Genomic DNA, 18,632 nt, shown 5'->3' with positions numbered 1-18,632 from the left:
GCAGTGGGGATGCCTTCCTCCAGGGCCACCCTCTTCCTCCTGTCCGCTTCGCTCTAGCTCCTTCCCTCCTACCCACATCACCCCTTCACTTTTCCCTGAAGATCCTGATCCTAGCCTGCTCTTGTACATCTTCTAGTTCTTCTTCCTGGCATTAGATCCTCCAATGGAAGCAAATCACCAGGCTCCTCCTGGTCGCCTCCAATTTTTACAAGCTCTTTTACCCAGAAGATAGCAGGCAACAAGGACAGCCAGCATTGCAATGACAACCCGCATGTGCTGCAAACGTCACTCTGTGGCCACCCATCCCAACCCTACCTCGCCCACCCCTTGAGGCAGCAAGAACACACATGGCACTGAGTATTTCCACAATTCATCTGCGTGTTCATCCAGCCCCTTCACCCGGCGCCAGCAACATGAGCAGGGTCTCAGGGGGGCGCAGAACAAGCTCCCGGCTGGTTCGAGAGGAAGGTGAAAGCAAAGACTTACTCTGCTGACTTCCAGAAGTGCCCAGGGTGGGAAAGGCGACGGTTCCGCTTTGGCAGTTTCTCCAGCATGTCCATGAGCTTGGTGAAGGTGGGTCTCTCCTCTTGCTCGTAGGCCCAGCAGAAGAGGAGGATGTCCTGCAGCCACACAGGGCCAGGGCATGAGAAACAGGAGCCAAACCCTCTCCGGCCTCATCCCTCAAACCAAACATCTGCCCCACACCCCGACACCAGAGCCCAGCGTCCCCCATCAGCTCCTGCAGGGAAATCTATTTCTTGGGCCCCATCTCCATCACGGCCTCCTTGTGAAGAGCCGGGGTGAGCAGGGGATGTGCAGGTCTTATTAATATTTGGGTAACGACAAGAGGAACCGAGTCCTCACCTTGCAGGCTGGGGAAGAAGGGATGCCTTGCTTTTCTGCTGGCAGATCACTGGCACGGCAGAGCGTTGGCCGAAGTGCACACCACCCAGGGCGTTCGCTGGTGCCGTGTCCGTGCACGGTCCCCCTCCATGCACGCACCCACGCATGCACGCACCCACGCACACGTGCATGCACGCGCACGCAGCCCCGCCGTCTGCCCCACGCCACCTACCGAGATCTCCTTGCCCATTCCGATCTGGCTGAGGTTGGGCTTCATCCCTCTTCCCACCTGCCATATTATTGCCTCTGCCGGCTGCGTCTTGAAGGGCCATTCCCGTGCGTGCAGCTCATACCAGATAGTGCTGCGGGAGAGAGCGGCACCGCGCGTTAGGAGAGCTAAGGAGCTCAAAGGCATCCCGAGGGGGGGAGTCTGAACGGCGCACTTGCCTCCACGTCCTCTCCCTGCTCAAAAATCATCCAGAAAAAAAAATGTCTAGTGCCCACCTCCAGGAGAGGTTTCTCAGAAGGCTCTTCACAAAGATGTTACTGCTCCTGTTTTACAGACGGAGAAACCGAGGCCGCCGACCTGGCCACGAACAAGCCACCAGGTCACTGGCGTCCTCCAAACAGCCTCACCCCCACCAGCAGGATCCAAAATACAAAGGCGCCTCGCGCTAGACGGTAAAACCCCGCACCACGGCCGCTGCGCGCGGACGCTCAGCACCCCGGCGCGGCGAGGGCGACACGCCAGCGGCGAAGCTGGCCGGCGGGCGGAGGACGGGCTCGGCAGGCAGACGCGATAGGAAGCCCGCAACATCAGGTGGGAATCGCCCCGCCGCGCTGCGATAGTGCTTCGACCCGCTGCATGCGGAGTAGCTTGATAGATCACGCGGGGGGTAGATACGGCGTCCAGCTGCCGGGCTACTTTTTACAACCCGCCACCTGCTCCGGCCGCATGCGGAAGGGAACTTAGCGGAAGGAGGAGCGCGAGAATTTGCTTTTGCTCTTTTTTTTCCCCCTGCTCCGCGAAGAGCATTCGGCTGCCAAAGCAACGGTGTGAGCCGGCCCGTCCGGCCTCCCGGGGCAGCAGCGCTGCCGCCTCCCAGCGGAGCGACAGCCCCGGATGCCGCTGTGCCGCTCTCATCGCTACGCCGAGGACCGACCTCCGAAGCGCCTCGGTCCTATTTCCATGTCAACCTGCAGCACCTTCATTCCTGAATTCAGCCAAAATGAATAATCAGCTCTGGATTCAGCTGCTCTCTCCCTGCGCAAGCCCCTGACGGACCAGATGCCGAGACGAGCTGGAGCTGCGGCCGGTTTAAGCTGCTTTCCCTCTATTCGGCCATGGGAATATCTCCAAGCAGCTTCCCGAGCGGGTTACGGCTCCCTGGTCGGTAACGGCCCAAGCCGCCGCTGCAGCCCCTGGGGTTTTGATCCGCTTCCCCCATGCTTTGAAGCCACATCAATCTTCTGCTTCCGCGGTGCTCGGGGACAGACAGGCCTGTCCGCGCGTCTTGTTCTGCTCCGTGTTTATAACGCGCGCCGAGACGTGACTTGAGGGGGAGAAAGGGGAAAAAAAAACCCAAACCCCGTATTGCCTGTGACAGCAGCGATCGCCACGCACTGCAGACCGCAGGCGGCGGGGGCAGACGCACGGCCCCGCGTGCTTCCTCTCCCGGGAATTCCCAGAAAAAGCAGGAATCCGTCGGCCGATGGAGAGCACGCCCCGGCGGGCCGAGCCCGCAAAGTGGCACTGGCACGCAGGCGAGCTCCCCGAAAAGCACCCCGCGCCACCGGGCTCACGGCCCCCGCCGCAATCTCAGTTCCTCACTTCTCAGGGATAAGCAAAGCCCCAGCTGCAGCCGGCCCCGGCGTGCTCCGAGGATCCCCTCGGGGAAGGGGAGGTTTGGGGCCGCGCTGAGCACCGCGGCCCGGCGGCCACCTCTGGAGCGAGCCTAGCAAGAAGGCAGCTGGCATCTTCCCAGGCTTAGGGAATGCCAGAAAGAAGAACGAGCAAAAACGGGGCAAAACCTTCTAAAGAAATCGCCCGCAACTTTATATAAGTGCAGAACTCTCCAAAAAAAAAAAACCAACAACACCCAAACAACTTCAGGTCTAAATAACTGACTTCCACTTAGTTCGATAAGATCCCTTAATTACTTCTCTCTTTTTTTGTGCTAAAGTTATACCTCGGGGGGGAAAAAACCTCCAAACCCTTACAGCTTTAATTACTGCATTTTTGATGGAAATATCACATCAGTTAACAGCTCCCCATAAACTAATCACTGCAGCCTGCAGTCTTTATGGTGTCCATTGGCACAGCGCGCAAGAAAATTAATCCACCGGAGAAAACCTATAGCCCTGTGTCTGCCCCGAGAAAGATTTTATCGGGGGAATGATTGGGCTCCTGTCATAAAGGATGTTTTCTTTTCGATAAATAGCGTGAATGATTAACTGGTTCGCTGAGCACTCTCACCGAAGGAGATTCATCAATTATTGTATTCGCGGGCGTTTGGCATCTCCTCCCTCTGCGAGCCTCAGTTTTACAGCAATGCTCCGGCTCTGCTTAGCCCATTTGCAGGCATCCAGCAGGGAGAAGGGGGGGGGGATTTTGAGCATTGCTGCACCCCCGTCCCGCTTTCAAACTGGTTTCTCGGCACTAGCCATGCTAGGAATATTAAAGGGCATCACGGCGAACGCAAATCCCCAGGAAGGGCTGATTCTTGTTTCCCAAAGTCAGCCCTGATCTAGAGCTGAAACTTGGGGATTTGGTGATTTGGGAGGGTTTAACTGGAATTTTCCTGAAGCTGAAGGTGCTCTGATGCCAGCAACGGGAGCTCCCGCTCCGCTTCCCCTGCCCCTCCAGCTGCTCGGAGCAGGTCACACCCGACACGAGCGCGCCGGTCCTCTGCCCCACGCATAGGCCCGTCGCAGGGACTCACCCGAGTGCAAAGACATCCGAGTGCTTGGAGAAGGGCAGCTTGTCCTCCTCGGTGTCGGGCGAGAGCTGGCGGATGATCTCCGGCGCGAGGTGGCACAGCCAGCCGTTCTGGATCCGCAGCTTGTTCTCTCGCCTGAGGAAACACAGAGCCGGGGCCGTGGGGGCCGCAGCGGCACCCTTCCCGGGATGCTGCTGGCAAACCACCCCGCAGCACCCTTGTGAGCCCTGGGTCTTAACCCTGCCGGGATAAATAGAGCACCACCGTTTCGGTGGCAGCACTTCTGCCCTGATGAGGCACAGGGCCGGAGCGGGACCGTGGGATCCTCGCTGCCCGAATTGCACCAAAAGTCCTCAAAACAGCATGGGCAAAATGTGACCTGGGGTTAATGCCAACAGTATGAACAGCTGGTTCAGTGTTTCTCACGGCAGTCGGACAAAGACAGGGATGAGCAGGAGGTTCGGTGCCGGCGGGCAAGGCTGCTCTAGTCAGCCCTAAGGATTTCCTTCCCCTTCGCGCCTACGTGACACTGAACTTTGCCCAGCAAATGTGAGAAACACATGGAAAAAAAAGGGCACGCTGGCACTGCAGGCGCCCATAGGGCTCCACTAGCACATGGAGGGGACGAGGCAGGGACAAGCGGGAGAGCAAGGCTAATAAATGACACCCCTCCTTGACCCCGAGCCGCTTGACAAAGATGGATGTCAAACACACAGCCCTACCAAAAAAAAAAAGCCCTTCCATGTTCTTTGCTGTACGACACTGTATTACACACAGGAAACCTGCCAGAAGCCTGACTAGAGAGCAAAGCGCCCAACCGCCTCCACAGGAGCATCTGGTTGAGGTGGAAAGAGGCTGAAGGTGCTGCGTGAACCTGCTTTGCTCCATTAGCCAGGGCCCCTGGCTCTGCAGGGAGTCTCCCGCTTTCCCACTGCCTCCCAGGATGCTGAGAAGCTGTTTGGTCTCCCGGACCAAAAGATGGTCCACGCTGCCAGTGGAGCAACAGCATATTTCTCAGGACACTTTGGGGAGCCAGGGCTCCTTGGCGTAGATCTAGCTTTTACCTCTGAGCAGAAAACACGAAGGCTGGACGAGTGAAGACAGACCAGCGTTTCCCCTGTGAATGGTGCAGGCTTTATTTCTTGATAGCAGGACTCTGATGACACTTGGCCCAATCCCTTCCCTCCTGCTCCTGGCATCCCAAGGGACTCAAGGCAAAGTGCAGCAAAACAGCAGAAACAGCAATTCCCTCCTCCATTCACTCGCCTCCTTTGCAGAAGGAGCACGAACTGTCAGAAGGTGTTCATGCCTCTGCTCGGGTCACTGCTTTGCTGGAGAGAGTCCAGCAAAGGCCACCAGGATGGTTGGGGCTGGGGCACAGGACATACAAGGACAGGCTGAGAGAACTGGGGTTGCTCAGTGTAAATAAGAGAAGGCAAAGAGGAGACCCTATTGCTCTCTCCAACTACCTAATGAGTCGAAAAGATGAAGTCAGATCTTCTCAGAGATGACCAGGGACAGCAAAAGAGGCAACGGCACAACTTGGAGAAGGAAAAAAAGTTTCACAAGGGGAAACTCCAGTTAGAGATTAGGAAAACATTTTTCCCTGTGCGGGTGGTCAAATAAAGGGGCCCAGAGATTGGGGGAGTCTCCACTGACCTGACAAGGCTCTAAGCAACCTGATCTAAGCTGGCCCTGCTTTGAGCAGGAGGTTGGACTGGGGACCATCAGAGGCCCCTTCTGACCTAAATTATCATATGATAATGGTCTGGAAAACTGTCTTTTCAGGTGTTTTATAAGGTCACCCCTCAGATCAACCATTTAAGCCACCTTCCATCTGGCCTACAGACATCTTTCTGGTGTTGTTCTCCTAGTCCGTTACCCCTAAACAGCCTGTCCAGCAGGTTGCCCAAGACCCTGTCCAGATGGCTTTTGAATATCTCCAAGCACAGAGGCTCCAGAACCTCTCTGGGCAGAGTGCTCAGTTACCCTCAGGTAGGTTGCTTCCTCATCCCTTCGCCTTCCAGCAGGCACATACGATGTACCACTGGCATAAAAAAAAATCCTCCAGGCACTTGTGTGGCACTCGCCTTGCTCCTGCTCTACAAAATCAATGTTCTTCCCTCACCGGCAGAAGGTAGGTGTCCACTGCAGGGACAAGCCACCCTGGATGGGGCTGTGGGACACAGGTGGTCTAACAAGGAGTTACCCCATGTTACTTTGCATTTATGGTGAGCAAAGAGCAGGTAAATGGTCAGGTACCACAGTGCAGCTGATGGATGGTGACTTGTTAAGCAGCTCGATCATGTCTGAGCCAAATTTGGCAGCGTAAATTTGCAGAAGGTAACAGAAGCTGCGTGACATCATATCAGGACAGAAAGCGAAGAGCCTGCCTTTTCATGAGGAGTTTTTGGCTTTTGGTTGCCTTGATTCCCTCCATAGGATGCCAATCCCCATGGGGTGAGGGACAGGCTTTGGAGTCACCTGTCTTCCCGAACTTCAGTCTGGGACCAAAATCTCAGAGCTTGGGTCTACCTCGCTCCGCACAGCAGCCCTTGTTCTGGTGGCAAGACAGAAACCCCCGCCACCCTGTGGCTCTGATCCCACCCATGCTGAGAGGTGAACCCCCCTCCTCCAGTGTGCTCCTGGTCCTGTTTTCCCCAGGCTTTCTCAGGCAGACTGTGAGCAAGCCATGTTGCCCGTTAGAAATGCGGCCACCACGGCGTTGTGTGAAGAGATAGCGCTGGAGGCTCGGGACAGCACAAGGAACTGGCTCAGCTCATTACATCTCCGTCATCGCTCCGGGAACCTGACAGCTCCTCTTCATCTTGGCCGCGTAGGAGGGCATCTCGGCAATCAAGAGCATCGGTGATGCTCAGGCGCCTCTGTTCTCTGGGAGGCAGAGGCAAGAGCACTCCAGCACAGGAGGGAAGCTTTCAGCTCCCACCGGCGAGCTCCGATTTCCATCCTTGATCTGTGCGCAGGGCTCTTAATTACAAGCCGGCATTAAGCACTGGGGTCAATTAAGAAAGGCACAAAGGTACTTTCTCTCCCTTCCCCACCAGGGCTCTTGACGTCTGTGCTCATGAGTCTTGTCCGCGGGAGGGCAAGGTGGAGAGAGACAACCAGGCAGGCTCAGATCTGCTCCTCAGTCCTCAGCAAGCCAGGCCTTGGGCTTGTGGCCTTTTTTTTTGCAGTCCCCCTCTGTTCTTTCCCAGCCTGTGACAGCTCTGAGATGATTCAAGGTAGCCCCTTGCTGAGGTCCTTAGGTGCTCAGGCCACCCGACCCAGTGGCACCCCAGGATTGGGACCCCCAGATCACTCCAGGAGGCTCTGGCAGTGGGATCCGGCTCTGAGCTCCAGCGTGAGCCCACCTCAACTCTCTCCAATGCTCACGGACACCTGAGTGTGCAGCCTAAGGGCTGCTGAACTTCCAGCAACGAGGGCTGAGCTGTAATAAAGCCCCAGAGCTGGTTAAATTAAGGCAATCTGGGGTTTCATAACAAAAGTTGGGCTGATTTCATACACAACATGGCCACTTTGACTAATAGAAAGGAACAGAATCAAGTGAGCGTCTTGCAAAGCCCAGTGAACGAAAAGCAAGCTTGCAGTTAAAAGCAAGAGCAGAAGAGCTCTTCAGACCACTCAAAATCCACCTCACGCTCTTCCTAATTGTGGAACAGCCCTACCAAGTCCAACAATGTTTTATATAAAGGAAAGATAAATATGATTTTATCAGGGTGAGATGTTCGATTAGAAAGTCTCTTGAACGCAGCTATGATAGCCTGCCTTATTTTGAAGAAGAGCAACTGCATTAGTGCACAGACTGCAAAAAACAACTCAAGGCAAGCCTTCGCTAGGAGGAAGAGGAGGGTTTTTAAATCGTGGCAGGTGGCACGCTGCAGTCGCCACAAGGCAAGCCCTGGTGAAGACAGACCAGTGCGTAGTTCTCATCCACATCTGCAAGCCGAGGCAAGAGCACAGGCCTTCCCTTGACCTGCAACAAGCTCCCTTCTCCACGCCGATGCTTGCCCAGCAGCCACACAAGCCTCAAAGGTCCCAAAACTGGACCATCCCTGCTATTCTTTCTCTGGGAGAAACCATAACAAGCAAAAAAAGTCCCTCAGGAAAGCAGAAAACCCTGTCTGACTCAGAGAGGATGACTGATGCAGCGATGAAAAGGGAAATCAGAACACCAGACACTTTCTGCTTCAAAAGCTGTAGCAGCTGGTGAGCGCAGACCCCCAAAACTGGAAACCTTCCCCCAGAGCTCTGGCAGCGGCAGATGCATACCGAATCCATGCGTTTTAGTGAAGTGAGCAGTCAGGATAAGCCATACTGAAAGCTCCTTTTCTGCAACATTTCTCCGCTGTAGGGCTGCCAGGGAAAACAGCAGGCCTGCTGTATTTCTTGGGCTTTCAAAGCTTTTGGCCAAGTTTGTGCGAAAAAACGGAAGACAATAATTATGCAAGCGGTAAGAAAAGGCCGGCAGCGCAGTCAGCCGCTTTGTGTGACAACCGAATGCCAGCAAGAGGCACGGGGAGAGAAAGACGTGACTCCTCGAGTCCTTTCACCTCGCCATGCCGTAACTACAAAACCATATAAATCCGAACACGCATTTTCTCTCCCGAGCACCTTTGGGCTCCAAGAGGGATCAACCCGGGACTGCTGGTGCGGATAACACTGCGTTTGCATGTGTAACTTTTAGCGCAAAGTTTTTGGTGGAAAACCTCTCTCACACTGGGAAATAGCAGGAATAGCAGCAACGCTCGGCAGCCAGCAAGCTGAAACAGATGCCAGAGGATTATAGGGGCTGCACCGGGGAAAGGCCAAGGTACGAGCCGGCTTTCCTGACCCCAGTGAAACGGATCCTGAGGAACATCTCACAGGGGGTTTTGGGCACGGAAATGAGGCATGACCCCAGGAAGAGTTCGGGGCCAAGAGAGCCAGCCAGAGCCAGGTCCTGCCCCTCCGTGTCAAAACGGTGCCGGAGGCAGGTACGCAGCAGCGTGCTAATGCACACTGGTTAAAGCAAAGCTGCTTCCCCAACGCTGGGCTTCGAAAGTAAAATAAAATACAAGGAAGCAGCCGTGCAGCTCCAGGCCGGCAGCGTGCAGTACCTGCGCGGGAAGAGGCAGGGACGGCTGCTTCCCATGTGCACAAACCAATCCCTCAATGCCACAGCTGGGGAAAGAGCTGCTCGGGGGGACGGCGCAGTGCCAACGGGGAGCGGGCAGCCACCGTTCACCCCGTGGAGCCAGAAACACCTGGCGAAGGCAACGTCCTCCACCCAGCTCCTGGCCAGTGTGTCAAGAGCAGCACGACTTCCTCGCAAAGGGTCGGCTGCTTCGGACCGCGGAGGGCGACCCCGGCGCTCCCCGCCGGCTGCCCACCCACGCGGCGTCCTACCTGCCCGCCTGCAGCACTCCCGAGATGCTGAAGAGGCCGAAGTCCGTGATCACCACCTTCCCGTTATCGTAGAAAACGTTTTTCGACTTGAGGTCTTTGTGAAGGATCCCCTTGGCGTGCAGGTAGCCCATGCCCTAGGAGTGAAAAAGAAGACAAAAAAGAGCTGAAAGAGAGAAAAGAGGATTAAGGCCGGAAGAGATGGGGCAGCTCCCGTGATTGCTGTGGCAGGGAGAGCCCGGGGCAGCGCGTCCACACTAGAAACCCAGGTCTGGACCAAGCCGAAAGCAGGTTGCACATCCCAAAACGTCCATTAACACTCTGCCTAGCTTGCCCTGCAAAAAGGAGCGAGGACGCGCAGCCGGCAGGTCGCCGGGTTGGGACGGCTGGTGCTCACGGAGGCTCGGAGAGAGCCACCGCGGGAAGGAGCCCGAGCCCCAGCGCTCTCGGCTGCGCTGGTGCCCGCTCCTCTTCCCGACTCATTTCTCACGCAGCAAAAGCGACGGCCTGCAACGTCGCGCAGCCGCTCTCCCGCAAGCCTCCGCTGGGAAATTGATGATGATGATTTGGCCTTCGTCTTCTTTCGGGTTTGGGAGCCGAGGGGTAATAAGTCAGAGCTCTCCATCACCACCGCTGCACGCCCGGCCTGAGTCATTAACGCTTCCCACACGCACACCGACACCATCAGCTTGGAAACAGGAGCCTCGGAGGAGTCCTGGCTTAATTCTTTTTCCCTAGGAAAAGCTACCTGGTGGTTAATTGAAACTATTGCTAATGATGCAAAAAAGGCCATGGGTGGGAAATCCAAACTCGCCGGCACGGGGCTTGTTTAGCATCGGCAAATGGAGCAGACTGCAGACAGCTCCACGCGGCGGGCGTTTAACTCCGTAGGATAACCAGCCTTGCGCACGGGGAGAGCAGCGAATGCCATTTATCCCGGCTTTAGCAAGGCTTCCAACGCCGGCTCACGTGACACGCTCATAAGCAAACGAGAAAGACTTGTTTGAGATGAAACTACCTCTGGATAAATGTAAAACGGGACCGAAAACTGTTACTCGGGAGCAATTAACAACTGTTCATCGCCAATGCGGAAGGATTTATGGAGTGGATTTCCTCGCGCGCAATATTTTCGTGTATTTTCATTAACCACGCAGGCAGCGGAACAGGAGTATGTTTTTATATTTGCAGATGACACGAAGATGGGGGGGGCACAATCTGCACGGGGAGGCAAACTGCAACGCAAAACGATCCTGACAAACTGGAAAAAAACAAAAAAAGCGCAAATGCAGCTGGAACATGGCAAAGCCCCAAACGGATCAAGGAATAACCAACGGCACGAACAAGCAGGGAACAACACCCCAGAGCTGCCACGTGGCCAGGATGCCACCAGCCGCACATCTCCCACCCTGCGCCCGCTTCAAGGACCATGTGGACGTGGAGGGACCAGTGGATGTCAATGGAAGAAGAGGTGGCGTTGCACAGCCAAGTGTTTTATATATAGCCTCCGTAGCAGCTAAGAGGTGCCTATAGGGAAAAGCACATTGCACGCACAGAAATCCAGAGGCAGGTCCACCAACCCCTTGCTCTCTCCCCGTGGAGGACGTGCTATCCAAGCTGCTTCCCAGACTCGAGGCCAGGATCTCATGGCAAGGCCAAACCTTCCTGGGAGCTGCACGTGCATTTGCTCATTGGGATTTATTCACTTTGGCAACTGGGGGAGGTGCAGGCGTGGGTTGGATTTTGGGAAACGGAGCCGAGCCTTTGCTGGAGGTGTTTCCTGAGGTGCTCTTGGCCTGGCAATCAGCCCTGCCAACAACCCCCCGCTCCCGCGCCTGGCTCCACGGAGTCCAGCGCAGATCCCACTGCAAATTCCATCCCCGCCGGCTTTGCCACGAGGATCATCTGCGAGAAAGCAGTCCCCGCGCAGTAATGCCTTCATTTGCGCAGATGCCCTGCGTGCGTGAAAAGCCAGCTCCCTCTGCCGGCTTAGCTTCTTAAACAAATTAACTTTCGCCTCCGGAAGATCACAGCGTAACGAGACCCCTTGCACCCAGTAATCCAATAAGCTTAGAGGATCGACTAGCTCAGACGGATGAAATTGCCCAACCACTGTGACGGCGGTAGCGTGGCCCAGGCATCCTCCGCGCTCTTACGTCCACCTCCTTCGGGTGACGCTGCCCCAAGCCCTTCCCTAAGCGAAACCAGCAGCAGGTCTTTTAATAAGGTGCTGAAGACGCAAACGGACGTCATGGAAAGAAACAGCAGGCAGGAAGCATTGGGTGATGCAGCGAATGGCTCCCATGGGGAACGAGCCCTTGCTTGGCGCAGAAACGCATCCTCTTCCAAAAGCACCAGACCTGCACCCATGGCTCTGTTAGGAAGCACCCTGGCAAGCTCTGCGGTGGCCTTGGCTGCACAGCTGTCCAGTGAAGGGTTAGGGAGATGGAGAGGAAGAGCAAGTTCATGGCTGTGCCACCTCTCTTCCCATCATCACTCAGTCGGGGAGGGGGCTACCACAGCCTGACAGGGACGTTCCCATCTTTCAAGGTCTTTGGTTGAGGCTGAAACAAGACATCTGGGTTCCTCTTCGCTTGGCACCACCAGCCACCTCCAGGTCCACCAGAACATCTGCTGCTACGTGACATCGAGATGCAGGAAAGCAAAGAAACTCCGAGAAGCCCTCCTGCCACGCGGGCGGTGCAGACACCAGCACCGGCTCTGGCCAGGACGCAAGCACAGGGGCCGCCGCGACAGCGGTGCAAGGCACCTCTCCTGCACACAGGAGCTGCTCTCTCTAAACCCATGCTGTGCGCGTGGCGTGCTGGACCTCAACACCCGGCTCTCCCAAGCACCAGCTTCGTCCCCCCGCGAATGACAGCGACACCCAGGTCACCCCCAAAGGCCTTTTTGCCCCAAAGTGGGTTGCGGTGGGAGCAGCCCCCCAATACCCCACAAGGGGAGAGGAAGCAGGAAAGCAGGTTTGCTGGAGCTGGGAGAAGAGCAGGTCTGAACGCATTAAAGGCTTTAAGATCGCTTTTAGGCTTCAGCGGACCTCACAGGCAATACTTTTCCATGGTGGCTCTTCCTTCGCGTAGATCCAGTGCCAGCGACTTCCCTAACGCCAGCGATTCCTTGCAGCTCCACCGAGAGGTTTCACCTGCAGCTCAAACATGTGCTTCTGCCCCCAGTTTGGACAGCTTTCAAATCCACTCTTAATGCAACAGCAGCTGCAAAAAACAGCAGTCTCCTAGGCTGGTCCTCAAAAACGCGACCAGCTGCCTTTCCCTCTTGTTGCCTCCCGGCCGTAACGTGGCTCTCACCCACGTCTCCTGCTTGGCGGGTCGCCCCGAGACCCTCCTTGCGGACACGGACGAGGGGGTTACGGAGGGCCCCCAAATTCGCCAGTGTGCTCAACTCGGCAAAGCAGTTAGGCTTACGCTTAACCGTCGGCTCCTGCTCAAAGCCTAGCGACTTCCGTGGAAATTAAGGCAGTGCTTGAAAAACAACATGCGCTTAAGAGCTTTACTAACGCTGGGTCTAAATAAACGCGAAACAGGCAATTGGAGAAGAGGAGATGGTCCGAGCGCAGCCAGTTAGGGAAACGGCACCATTCAGGATATACTCCAAAACATGGATTTGAATATTTAAGCAGGTTTAAGCTGCTGGAAGAACAACCTTTTTCACGGAAACGTGTTAAATATGAAACTATCCCCGGACGAATTGGTCTTGCTGGGGACTCGAGGCACTGACCGACCGGGAGCTGGGCGCGAGGGCAGCGTTGGGGCTGCTGCGGCAGGACACGTGCCAAATATTTTTGGCACTGTTTGGTAGCAAATACGTTTGGAAAGCCAGTGTAACCCCGCGCCGGTACCGATGCATACGCTCGATAGGAAACTTTGACCGCTGGAGACCCAACATCCAAACCGCTTCGCCCTGCCCCTGCTGAGCCACGTTCCTCTCCGGGGTCTATTTATAGGCGTCTATAGACGTCTGACACGTCAAAGTTGCGTTTTGAGTCACGTCCGTGGAAGGAAAAGCATTTTTAGATCGGGAAAGCTTGCGTGTGCTCCACCTCGTCGTGGGTGCACCCACCCACGCTGCACACCACCGCACGGATCCCTTGGAGCACCCTACCAGGCCCTTTGCCCCGGGGATGCTTTCCTTACGGCTATCACGGCAAACTTGGACCCGCGGCAGGGTTTTTCCCGGCGGGGCCGTCCCTGCCCCATACCGTACCTTCACGATTTCTTGAGCTATCTGTCTCGTCTTGTTGACGTCCAGGACAATTTTGGCATCTCTCACCACCGAGTAGAGAGTCCGTCCTTTACACAGGCTGGAAGAACGAGAAAAGGGAGAGGAGGAAAAAAAGCAGTTTAGAAACCCCAATTGAGAAACATCACCGATTTACAAAGACAGAAGCGGCAGGGACCTAAATATAGCCGCGAGGGTTTTGGCTACGTCTCAAGGCGGACGGGAGCCGGCAGCGCCGCGCGGGTCTCTCCCGCTTCGGCGCCCCGGGAGGGGACCGGCTCTGCTCCCCGGCGCATCCTGCCACCGCGACCCACGGGCCGAGCCCCGCAACCCGGCCTGCGTTCTTGGCCTTCTCCCCATTTCCTCGCCGTCAAGCAACCACCCGGCCTCCTTGCTTCAGCCTTGGGTGCAAAGCGGCCCCCGTCTCTCCGCCTCCTCCCCTCGAGGCTGTAATACCCGCAGATGTAGCGCGAGCCGAAAGAGGAAAGAGAGGAAAAAGAGGGGAAAAAAAGAAAAAAGCCATTGCACTGTACAATGTCCTCCAATTTTCCTTCTCGTACCAATTACAGTAAAATCTATTTACAGAGCCTTAATTACCAAAGGCAGCTGTAGGGGGAGAGGGGGGCATATAAGCCAATTAAAAATATATTGGCATTTGAATATCATAATGGAGGGACGTGGGTGGATGCTGCCTCGACTCCCGCCCACGAAAAAGGGCTTTTTTTGCTTTTCCGTATCCACCCACGCTCGTCGCAGGCAACTTTAGAAAGATGCGACTGGCTACCTGGGCCTGGCAAATAAACCGCCCGGCGCGCGCACGTCTCGCTACGCGGGGATCACGGCCTCCTCGCTAACGAACACAAAGTTACAGGTTCTAATTCCTCGGCCTGCCCGGGTGCCGCAGCCTCCCCTGCTCTCCATCGCCTCCCCGTCTCGCTCCTCCGTCCTTGCCGGCCTCCTGCTGCTTGCAAAAATCGGGGCACCGTGCACGCAAAAGCGCCTGCAAGCCACCGGCGGTTTGCAATCGGAAGGAAAACGCAGAAAGCAGGAAGCGTTAATACTGCTGGCTGGCGAAAAAGAAAAAATAAGGAAGATTTTATCGGCATGGCTCGGAAACGCGCACCGAAACCTGGAGCAATCATCCAGATGCGAGAGCCTGCCCTGTTTCTAGGCAGAAAGCTCCGACATCCCTCCGATGCCGGAGAGCACAATTTTAAGGGCAAACAGCAAGGTGGGAACAGGACTGATGTAATGTTATGGGAGTTTCGGAGCAAAGCGGGCTGGTAATAACAGCAGCTTAAACGTTGCTGCAAAAATTATTTCACTGCTCCCGAGCGAAAAAAGAAAGTTCTCTGAATGCTTCTCCGTGCCGAAAACCGTTCCCAAATGACACTGAGATACTGCAAGTGGCAAAAATCCTCAGCTTGGAATGTGGTTAAATTGCTAGGCAGGTGGCTTAAACCGACTTCGCTTTTCCTCATAGGAAAAGCAATAAGTTAGACTGCCGTAGGGCATCTTTGCACCCCTGCAACTGCCTCCTCACGAGCGCTTTTACTTGTTTAGATATCTCGGAAACAGCAGGAGACCGCACGGGAAAGCACCCTAGCTTTTCTGCTCGCAAAAATGATCTTTTCCTACCTAAACCTGGCACTAGCTTCTGAAACAGCCTGGCTGCACTCATGCCTAAATAGGAATTTTGCTGAAGACTAGAGTCCAAGTAGTCTAAATATTACTTACAAATAAATGCTTGAAAAACCCATGTCCTTGGTTTTCTGCCACTGAAAGGGTGCAAAATAATACCGCACCCGAACTCTTTTTCCGCAGCCTTTCGACTACGAAGCCTTTTGCACTAATTTCTTAAATAAACTTGTAAAGCTTAAGCTCCACGGCGCAACAGGCTCCTGCCACCCTGTGTTACCTGAATGCATATAAAATAAGTTATCGCAGCTTTCCCCTCTCCTACCTCTCCTACCTCTCCCGAGCAAAGGCTTCTTTCCCCCCGGAGAAAAGCGTTGTAGAAAGTATGGACTGAACTAGGGTTGAACCACCGTTACAAAGGAAATTAAGAGATTAAGCAGCGCTACAAGAGAGCTTGATTTCAAGCCCTAAAGTTAAGATCAGCTGTTTTTCCTGGAAGAGGAAAACCCCCAATTTCTGCCTCTCCCGAGCTGCAGAGGGAACCCTGGGCACCGAGCCGTCGTCCCATCCTGCCGGGCTGCCCCAGTGCCTGGAACGGGATAAATCACAGGCTCCGAGGCACCAGAAGGGCTGGGGCCGTACGAAAGGAGGCAGCGGACGCGTGTTCGCCCCTTCGGCCCCGGCCCGGCAAGGACCCCGCGGCCGGCGACGTGCCGCCCGAGGCCGGCGTGGGAAGCGCCGCTGCGGAAGTTCATTGGCCCCGCGGAGCAAGCAGCGATCCAGCCCAGGTGACTCATTCCTCCACCGCTGAATAACTCCTCCAAATGAATTAAACCAGCAAACGCCGCGCCGGTGTTTGCTAGAGCTTTCTTGCTGCACGCGAAGCTGTCAATACAGGCACAAAGCCCCGTTTGTACCCATTATGCAGCACCTGAGCCTATTTAGCAGCCACCTGCGCAACCTTTTCACGGCGCCGCTCCACGATTTGGGTTCGTCCCGTTCCTCGGGGGCCCTCAATAGTTTTCCCCGTGAGGGCGCGGGCAGCCGTCACAAAGCAAGCGAAGCACGGCGTCCTTCTGCCTTTCCGCTTGGAGGGGTCTCCGTCGAAACGCGGCGCTCGGGGACCCGCGCGCCTTCGGATCGCAGGGCCGAAGACTGCAGGCGCTTGGCGCGGCGAACAAAAGCCGCGGATCGGCGGCGCCAGGCAGCTACCGGCCTATTCACTGCTGAAGTACCTATTCGTAACCAAATATTCGTCTTCTCTGCGTAAAACCCTCGTTTTTTGGTAGTTAGCAAAGGATGCGGGGTGGGAACGCCGTGTCCCGGGTCGGGGAAGCGCTTTGCAAAGACCCGATGCCCGGCTGGCACCGCGGGAACGGCCAGGACCGAGGGGCTCGGCGGCCGCCCAGCCACATGGACGGACCAAACCCCGCAGCTCTCCCTCGCCCCAAGTCCTCGCCACCCAGTTTCTTCCCACCTAGCAGGACCTACCGGCACCGGGCTGGAAGCAAAAGTTTTCTCCTATCTTTTCCATGCAACCGCTATGGGCAGACTTCAAGGTCATTTACGCTAAGCGGCAGCACGGCAGCTGCTCCGTGTTAACGGTGGCAAAAGCTACGTGCCCACCACCCTTCCTCAAATCCGTCCTTCGTCCCGCCGAGAAAGCCCCAAACGAACAGGTTTAGCCATTTCCAATAATTTAGCCTGCAGAAATTGCGGTGCCGAAAGCTCGCCCCCGAGACCATCACCCCGGACCGTGCAAAGGCCCCTGCAGTTGCAGCCGGGCTCCTCTCCCCAAAATACAACCGCTCTCATCTCTGTTACGTGACACATGGGTCAAAGCACTTGTTGGGCATCCGGGACCCGAGACACAGGGTGACGCAGCAGCATCCCCCACACCCAAAACCTCTGGCTTTGCGGGGAAAAATGGACATGCAATAAAATCAGGTTATGTTGCCTTACGGCAGAACGCGCCTTCTCCATCAAACCCGCTCGGGCTGCGGGACTTCCCAGCAGCGTTTTGCAGAGCTGGAAGCGGGCGGCAGCTTGCTCTGCCCCACGTACGCCAAGGCACCGCTTGGTCTCAGCAACAAGGGACTTCTCATGTTGCAAAGACTCAACTTTCCTGCCCATCACACGGAAAATCCTGAGCAAGGGAGGGAAAGACCAAAGCTGAGCTGCCGGCGCTCCACGAGCGGACGGAGCGCAGCGCAAATCCCGCACGCGGCAACACTAAAATCGCAACCCGGCTTTCAGGAAGGTGCCGCCAACGTCGAGGGGTACAGAGCGACGGCACAGCCCCGCAAACGCGCTTCAACCCGCCGCAAACCGTCCGCTGGCGGCCGCCAGCTGCCCGCCCCTTTCCCCGGCGCGAGGAAGGTGCCCGGCGCCGCGGCCCCATCCCGCCGCAGATGCGCTCCCTATTCAAAATGAGGTTTTGAAGTGCTCAGCCAAGCAAGCCAAATCCCAAATTGCTTTATAAACACTCTGCATTCCGCCGGCGTGGGCTGAAGACATCAGCAATGGGAGAAAAGCCAAAGCGACTTGCAGAGGAGCGATTTGGAAGAGATGAGTTAGGAATATCTGGAGCGCTGCCTCTTGATATTTTTTCCATTTGAGGTGAAAGCTGGCTCGTTTATCCCCCACCTTATTTTTTTTCTCCTTTGCAATATTGACGGGCATCATCTCTACATGCAGTGCTTAAGACCTTAGCCTGACTCTTGCTCACGCTGGAGCAAATTCAGAGTTAAGGCTACTTCAGAGGCTGCTGTAAGAAAGAAGCGCCGGCTGCACCTGGTGGACACCTAGCAGCCGGGTGACTTCTCGGACCATCAGCGTGGGCAGAAAGTCTCCTGGCACAGCTGGACAAAACGCATCCTTTTAGATGGACGGACGCTTGCACCAGGTTGCAATTCTGTTGCTTCGCAGTATTTTGTGTTTCTTTTCTTCTCCCTAGCCAACCACGCACACATCCCGACAAATGCTATGGTGGTCCAAAGCCACAACTAGTGGCAGGGTTTCTTCTGAATTTCATATCCCGGGCTGGGACTATGCAGGTTGTGACCGTCTCTGAGCACATGAGGAAATAAGTTGAAGACCAGCATAACCTGATCAACGCAGCCAAAGATTACGTTCCCAAGGTTAAATGCGGATGCATGGAGATAGCTCTGACCGTGGTGGTGGGATGAGATCTGCAGCTTTCTAGCTCAGCCTACACCACCAAGCGTGCGTGGGTCTGGCAGAGCCCTGTGCTGCCACACATCTGGCCTTGCTGGGAGCTGCAGGACCTCACCGTGGGACCTCGTACATCCCCGGACCCAGACCCAGCACCTTCTTCCTCGACCATGCAGGGCAAAGCCGTCCCTCTTCGAAACGGCTGTCCACCAAAGGATGCTACTGCTCCCCCCAACCCAACCGCTCCAAAGCAATCCGGCGAAACAACGAGCTGGATAAAAAGCAGCAAAAAAATAATAATAATAAAAAAAAATCCATCATTTGGATGCCCCAAAGTGATAAATGCCAGACCCCAAGAAGCTCACACTGTATTGATTTATG

General features: G+C 55.6%; 1 protein-coding gene across 1 annotated transcript in view; it reads right to left on the bottom strand.

Moving 5' to 3' along the window:
• Positions 1 to 482: 482 nt before the first annotated feature.
• Positions 483 to 18,632, bottom strand: part of KSR2 (kinase suppressor of ras 2) — an 83,014-nt gene continuing 64,864 nt past the window's right edge. The window contains exons 16-20 of the mRNA XM_067306969.1: positions 13,425 to 13,521; positions 9,192 to 9,325; positions 3,786 to 3,917; positions 1,076 to 1,205; positions 483 to 620 (exon numbers count right to left, since the gene is read on the bottom strand). Of these exons, the coding sequence (XP_067163070.1) occupies positions 483 to 620; positions 1,076 to 1,205; positions 3,786 to 3,917; positions 9,192 to 9,325; positions 13,425 to 13,521 (631 nt within the window). The remainder of the gene's footprint in view (positions 621 to 1,075; positions 1,206 to 3,785; positions 3,918 to 9,191; positions 9,326 to 13,424; positions 13,522 to 18,632) is intronic.

This window comes from Apteryx mantelli, chromosome 17 (genome assembly GCF_036417845.1).
Source record: "Apteryx mantelli isolate bAptMan1 chromosome 17, bAptMan1.hap1, whole genome shotgun sequence".
In the NCBI taxonomy this organism is placed as follows: domain Eukaryota; kingdom Metazoa; phylum Chordata; class Aves; order Apterygiformes; family Apterygidae; genus Apteryx; species Apteryx mantelli.
The sequence above is the reverse complement of the archived record's forward strand: the minus strand, read 5'-3'. Positions and strand labels throughout refer to the sequence as shown.